Source organism: Lacerta agilis, chromosome 2 (assembly GCF_009819535.1).
Source record: "Lacerta agilis isolate rLacAgi1 chromosome 2, rLacAgi1.pri, whole genome shotgun sequence".
Lineage (NCBI taxonomy): Eukaryota > Metazoa > Chordata > Lepidosauria > Squamata > Lacertidae > Lacerta > Lacerta agilis.
The window spans coordinates 25,034,477-25,042,162 of record NC_046313.1 but is presented as its reverse complement, the minus strand read 5'-3'; the positions used below and the strand labels follow the sequence as shown (position 1 = coordinate 25,042,162).

General features: G+C 42.5%; 1 protein-coding gene across 2 annotated transcripts; it reads right to left on the bottom strand.

The window, feature by feature from the left end:
• Positions 1-276: 276 nt before the first annotated feature.
• RPL38 (ribosomal protein L38) lies at positions 277-7,323 on the bottom strand. Of its 2 annotated transcripts, none has more exons than XM_033138950.1 (5): positions 7,228-7,323; positions 6,992-7,019; positions 5,976-6,036; positions 2,480-2,602; positions 277-355 (listed from the first exon to the last, which is right to left on the bottom strand). In XM_033138950.1, exons 2-5 carry the CDS (start codon positions 6,992-6,994, stop codon positions 330-332), a joined length of 213 nt encoding a protein of 70 aa, XP_032994841.1. In that variant the 5' UTR covers positions 6,995-7,019; positions 7,228-7,323; the 3' UTR covers positions 277-329. The 2 variants fall into 2 exon arrangements, with proteins under 2 accessions (XP_032994841.1, XP_032994843.1); XM_033138952.1 differs by having other exon boundaries at positions 7,172-7,267.
• Positions 7,324-7,686: the final 363 nt, after the last annotated feature.

Genomic DNA, 7,686 nt, shown 5'->3' with positions numbered 1-7,686 from the left:
AGCTTGTTAAATCTTCAAACTGTCAGCCGTATATTCTACTGGTATCTAGAATAGCTATTAGCAATTACTGAAAGCGCCCCATTATTTTTTTGGATTAAATTTGAGATTGAGGAAGGGACCAGCAAGCTGACTGAAGATCACAACACCTCCTCTCTTGAGAAGAGCACACAGTTCCTGCAGAAGACAAGGTAGCTGCTCCCCTCTAAGGAATAATGCTGCTTAAACAGTAGCCTGCTCATGCTTCCCTTTGGAAAAAAGAGGACACCAAGAAGAAAGAACAATTCAGTACTTTATTACAATCCACGGCCAAGATTTCAAGCATGACTGGTTCATTTCAGCTCTTTCACAGCCAAACCTAAAGAGAAGGGAGAAAAAGAGGCTGAGAAACTGAAGAGACAGATTCTGATCTCATTACTTCTGCTCATCAGGCTGGCAAACCCTCAGAGGTTTCCATCTATATCCCAGATACAAGCTGCTGAAGCTTATTAGCAGGTCTGAGAGTGCAAAGAAGCATGACTTTCAGGCTTGTGAACCAGGTGACCTGAACACTCACAGGGCTTTTCATACGTGAACTATTACTGTGGCTTAGTATGAAATGTCACTGAATATCCAAAGTGTCTTTACTCTGTCCCGTAGTTTTCCTTGTAGGCCAATGACATTTAGACAAGCCTTTAAAAGCCAACCTTATTAGGCCAACACTTCCTGCTGAATGCATGACTGAGGGAATGGTGTTCCCTTTTCCGTACTTTTAATTCCCGCCCCCAATTGGTGCAACTCCTGAATCCGTGTCTATCAAACACTTCAAACAACAGCTTGTTTTTACATGTACAAAAATGCGGCACAAAGAAAAATGTGGATTTGTTAACCAAAAAGCATAGCTATTCAGGGCACAATTGAACCAGAGTTAGTAACGATCCAACCCTCCTCTCACACCAGGCTAGGGGGAAAGGGGTTTGAATGTTAAACTTTACCTAGCTCTACCAGAATTTTCCAAATGGGTGCAAGTGCCACCACTGGGTTCCACATTGGCGGTACCCATAACACTCCAAAACAGGGTTCTTGAGACAGGGAGGGGCTGAGCTGGACCAGGACCCACTGGATCTCAAGCTGGTTCCACTGCACGAATGCTTTGGGCTCAACTGTCACATCAGACTGAGGCTGATGCAGCGACTGTCCTGCCCTCCTGGATCTACTGACACTAGAGGAAGCAAATCAGGACTACTTTACCCCCCCCCCATACAAACCAATAAAAGTTAAACAGTTAACTTTTGTTACATTGTGCCCTTATTTTCCATCTCATTGATAAGCACTGTTCTGCCCATTTAACTGCCAGCCCGCACCCCTGGAAATTCTAGGCATTTCATATTTTGGCTAAGCGGTCTTGTTCTCTAGAGACGAAGCATTGTATTTGTACACCCGACCCCTGCCCATCCTGGGTACTAAGAGTTGGGGGTAGTGAATGCCTGCTTTTGGGGATATGTAGTCCCAGCTAGTTTGAAATTAGTAAGCGTCCGTTTCTCTTTCAGCAGGTGGGAAAGGTCCAGAGTATTCACAATACAGGTGCCTCTCAACTTATGCTGGACTTACACTCTGGGGATAGTGTGTAAAGCCAAAATAGTGTATAGTCAAAACACCTGCCCCCTGGATACCTTCCCCCTTTCACTCCCCACCCCAAGCGCATAAAGCTGAATGCACACAATTTAAATGCACCTTAAGTTGCAAGCTACCGGTACTACTAAGTCAAGGAAGAGACCAGTGGAAAGGGAGAGACCAGCTTAACAGCAGGGGTAGGGAACCTCTGGCATGCAAGCCAACCCACCTTATACCTTATGAGTCTTTATATCATGCGTAGGAAGTGAGAATTCAAAATAACAACTGGGAGCTTAAAGTGCATTTGGGATTGTTCCTTTGCTGCTGCAAGGTGTGCTTCCATTGCTCATCGGCTGACTGGCACTGGGAGTGCAGCTTGTCCTAGGATGTGGGGAAGCAGTTTCTACTGAAACCATCCTTAAAATGGAGAAAAAAACCTTTCCATTTTAGCAGCTGTTTCAGTGGTAATGACTTCTGCCTCCCAACAACGCTCTGTAAACCTCCAGATTTTTGGAGACTTTAAAAGCAGTGCATAACTGTCTGCAAAAGTGCTTTCAAACAGGCCCCATGCTGCGCTTTAAAGTTCTGACAATTGGGACTTCAAAGCACAACATCATCTGACATCATAGTGACTAACAGGTGGGCAGCCCTACTTAGATTTGTCCCATCAGGGTTGGAGATCTATATCTTGCTGGTCAGAAAAGATTCCTGACCCCTGCTTTACAGGATGCACAGTCACATACATGGTTGCTTTCAAAGGGGGATCTTCTCATATAATACACATGAGAATACCCACCACCTTCTGTTACTATCAGGAAGCACCAGATGCTACTTGGCCACCGCTCAAGTCTTCTCCCATAACTAACAATCTCCTGCATGGTTCAATTACCTGGTGGAAGAGACTGCTTCAGTTTTTCAGCCTTTTCCTTGTCTGTGATGACCAGCGTATACAGATACCGGCTGCAACGGACCTTGAACTTCACATTATCTTTGTTCTTCTTGATCTTGACAGCTATAATGTAATATCACTGAAGTTAGCAACATACCCTTAATATATTAAGCAACAGGCTATCCAGAATCAGAGCCTAGTATGATACACTCTCCTTTAAAGACAAACAATTTGATTAAATCCTGCTTTATGCCATGAGTACAAGCAAGTGACATCTGTACTTCAGTGCCATTTTGCCATGTTTTGTTCCTATGCATGTAGTCTCCTCCCTCCACGACACTGCCCCTCACTATTGAAACTAACTTGTTTATCGGGGGAAAGCTTTTCTAAAAAGACATGTACATAAAAAAATACCACAAAAGCTAACCAAATCCCAGAATGGTGCTATTATTGGATCCATTAAGTTTTGACTTAATGATAATAATTATTAACGTTTACAGACTTATGCAGCTTTGCTTTGTTATTTCTGCTCTCCAAATCTATTACAAAGAAGTAGATGGCAAGACCAGTGTGAGTAATTAATTGTATAAAGGTGCTTGGATTCTGGCGAGTTGGACATAATGTGAATTTAAGTTTCTTTCTAGAGTTCAGCATTGGAGCAAATGATTTTCATGGAACATTAATAATCAGATTTCGGTGTCCTCTTTAGGTACATAAAGTTGTATGGGTTTGAATGCATCACTTCAAAAGATACCAACCAAAACTATATTGCAAATTGGCTAGGGTGTCCAGTTTCATTAAACTTCCAAAAGCACAAACTGCTTATAATTTTCACAAGCAATGATATCTATCTACCTGACTCTTATGCACTCTGACACCAGAGGGGTTATTTTCAATTCCATGCCATAAAGCCCACCTGAACAGTGAAAAATCCAATTTACATTAATTTCAGAAGTGTGAAAACTGAAGCACATTCATAGTTAATTAGGCACTTTTACAACCTTCTTGCTTTGCTCGCAATTCAAGTAATTGTAAGTGCTGCTTTTAAAACCAGAGGATACGCACACTTTAGAAAATTATGCTGTTCTTTAAGCTCGATATGAAAGTCTTTTTGATGCTCTTTTGCAAAGAACTACTAAGCATTAGCTTAACAGAATACAAAGCAATGTGCTATGCCATAAGAATGGAACACTTTTGTATACATTACTCCTGATTTTTAACGCAAGACGAACAGTTAAAAACTCAGCTCTGTGCACATTATATATATTATCAGACCACATTATTTCAGAGCCAGCATTAGGAGAAATACAGAGAATCCATAATAGCTACAATAATTTATAACTTCAATTACCTTCCACTGGGGAAAACCTGACAGCTTAAAAGGCTCTAGTTTGGATAGAAGCTACCATGAGAATAGAAGTGTCTGCTGAATCAGGCCAATAGCCCATCTACTCCAGCATCCTGTTCTTACAATGCCAACCAGATGCCTATGGGAGGCCCTCAAGTAGAGGGCACAATAGCATTTCCCTACTTGTGATTCTGAGCAACTAGTATTCAGAGGCATACTGCCTGCAACAGAGGAGAAAGACTACAGCAATCATGGCTAGTCGCCATTGATAAACCTCCACGAATTTGTCTATAATTTCTTTTGAGGCCATCAAAGTTGGTGGCCACCACAATTTCAAGTGGGAGCGAATTCCAGAGTTTAACTATGCTCTGTGTGAATAAGTACCGGTATTTTTGTTTGCCTGTCCTGAATCTTCAAACGTTCATCCAGCTTCGTTGGATGTTCTGGTATTATTAGAGAAGGAGAAAAACTTTTTTTCTATGCGCATTAACAACTTGGAATTTAATTTCCTTTGCTTCAGTTAGTCATGTAGCAGTTAATCCAGACTGTAATCATTCATGAGTATGAATGGGTAAAATAAAAACAATTTATATTGTAAGCTGTTTGTAAGAGCTTATTTTAAGAAACTCAAAATATTGCTATTTTAAAGACACTTCAACTGCCATTGGCTTCATCACAAATATCATTTTTAATGAAAAAATGTTATTAATTATGACACTTCAACTGCCATTGGCTTCATCACAAATATCATTTTTAATGAAAAAATGTTATTAATTATGATGTTATAGAAAAGTTTGTTGTTTAAAAACACACTGGGTTTTTCGTCAAAAGAATCCAGAATTGTGCACCTCAAATCCACCATACCCCAAATCCAACTAACATCTCCAAGTCTGAGGGATTAGGGAAGCCATGTCAAAACAATTTGCTTTTATGGAACAAATACACTCTCATTCATATTACCAATCACTTTACATTTAAAAAGTTCAAAGTTATGCTCTATTTTAGGTCTTGAATTAGAACTTAATTACTCTACCCAGAAAGCACATTGAATTGAATTATTCACGACATGGCATGACAACAGATCTACAATAGATTAAAATGTTGGGACTTGGTCAGATTCATGTTACTTTTCTCCCACCCTCATCATTACACATAGTAATCTTACGAGTCTGTCTGGCATTTTGGTTTGCAGTGCAGCTTTCTGGAAGAGGGCAAGTTATAAATGCACAAGTGGGAGCACCAGATGTGGTCCACCGGTGTGTTTGTACCATGCAGATATCACCTCTTCTGGCAAGCTGCAGTGCAGCTGGTAAGCTAGCCTGCTACTGGGAAGCTCCCTATGTTCTTCTCTCTTTGTATATGTGGTAACACCCATACTGGGAAATTCTAGCTATATTAGCTGCAGGGTTTAAGATGACCCTTGCATTTTAAAGTCCTTATCTAGTAATGGATATGAGTGAGCAGGCTGGTGGACTTGGAGCAGTCTTGTGGAATGCTCTCACCAGGGAAGTTTGCCTGGCGCACCTTCATTATATACCTTTAGGCACCAGGAAAAAATGCTCCTCTTTAACCAGGCCTTTGGTTGATTGTCATCCAATGCCCCTTCAAAATGTGTTGGGGGGTTATTGGGCTGTTTGTGTTTTACTTTTGATTATGTATTTTGTTTTTTTATGTTGTAATTTTATCCTGTGAAACACCGAGACCTATGGATATAGGCCAGTATACAATTATTATTATTATTATTATTATTATTATTATTATTTAGTATTTCAACCCTCCGCTATGCTTCGTATAAAAACCAAACAGGCTGCCAGTGGAGAGAACCTTCCTTCTCCATACCCAACATAGAAAGGGGCGGGAGACTCCCTTTTCTACTAGCCCAACAAGATAGCACTATTTCTTGCAGGCTAGTTACTTTAATCTTTAATCCTCTGTACTATTTCCAAGTCTTGTGCCCAAGACTTGGGAATGGTAGTAAAGGGCAGAATGTGCAGTGCTGCCACTTCATAATAAATAATGCAACTCCCAAGTAATTTGTGCTACATTTTTAGTACCAGCCAAAATAAAGAAGATACCCAAGGCAGAAAAACCACCCAGGAAGAGATCAAGAAACAGGGACAAAACAGTAAGCCACAAACAGCTACTTACATTTTGCATCCTTCCTCCTGGCTGTCAATAGAAAATCTTTGATCTCTTCGATTTTGCGAGGCTGTAATTAAGTAAATACAACCTTAAATATGAGCTTGATGCACAAATATATGGTATCTTCAACTCTTAGTTCTGCAGCCTAGACTCCTTTTCCTTTGGCACTTAAACCCATCTCAAACAAGTGGGTAGCCGTGTTGGTCTGCCATAGTCGAAACAAAATAGAAAATTCTTTTCAGTAGCACCTTAGAGACCAACTGTGTTTGTTCTTGGTATGAGCTTTCGTGTGTATCTGAAGAAGTGTGCATGCACACGAAAGCTCATACCAAGAACAAACACAGTTGGTCTCTAAGGTGCTACTGAAAAGAATTTTCTATTTTGTTTCCATCTCAAACAAATACCCACTAAAGATAGCTTGTAGGCGTGCAGAATTTGAGGAACTGCAAACACGAATTGTTTTCAAGAGCCTTCCTGATTTCAAGTCTGCAGAATAACTGGGGAGGAGTAAGGCTCCCTAAAAAGACATCTTCAGAGACCTGCTGGTGGGCACCTGGCTGGTGGTGGGCACCTGGCTGGTCACTGCTAGGAATAAGATGCTGGGCTGGAGGCTCCAAAGCCCTTTGAAAAGGACACTATCTAAAGGCCAGGCTCTATGTTTAGGGAAGTTTTTTTAGTTTTAACGTATTTTTAATATTTTGTTGGAAGCCGCCCAGAGCAGCCAGAATGGCTGGGTATAAATAATAAATTACTATTATTATTATTATTATTATTATTATTCAAAAAGGGCAACAGCAAACATGTCCAGCTACAGGGACACGCACACTTCTTCCATATTAATGATAGTCATGCTTGCTGCAAAACACACGTGTCCCCCCCCCCCCAACCCAAATAAACAGAGAAGCCTCTCTCCAACCGGCTGTCCTCCCCTTAACTCGCGATACTTCTAAGACTTCCGCCCGAATTGTGAGGGAAATAGATGGGGGGGGGGGGGACGACGACACTTCTCTCGCTTCACTCACCATGGCGACGGCTTCTGGCGACGGTTACCTGCAAGAGAGAAATCAAAATGGCAGAAGCGGCTACCGTACTCGGACGCTACGCACTAAACAGTCTTGGCCGCCGGATCTCTGCTAGGCCCTTCCCCAATTTCCCCGCCGTCAGACCCTCAAGACCGCCGCGCCCCATCACCGCCCTCTTACCGGCTCCCCAAATCTAGCTTTACCGCGGATGGCACCGGATCGCAAACGCCTCTTACCGAGATGCTGAACTTCTCGGCCGCAGCACCCGAGACAGAAAAGAACAAGCGCTTCCGCATCCGGGTAATTGAACCCGGTTTAGGTGAGGTGGGTGGGTTGGGCTACGGAAACAGAAGAGGGTCAGAATTGTTAAAGGAGGGCAAAGCTAGCTCAGACCGCGCTGGGTTTTCTTTGGAATGGGAGTCCTGAGGATTCCAATGGCAACAACAATCTTATTCCGTCGGCAACCACTGTTCTTTAGATCGATGGGGTGTTTGGTTATGTCCGCTGGTGGAGGAGCAGGGACGAAGCCGGGCCGCTTATTCCACAGCAGCAGGGACGCTCTCGGGGCGCTGTTTGCCAGCCCTCTGCATCCCAAGCAATTGGCTTTTCTCCACCCAATTAGCCAAGCAGAGGGGGGAGGCATCCAAAGTGAGCCCCCAGCCCCTATCAGCTCCAGCTGTTTGGAGTCTAGCAAC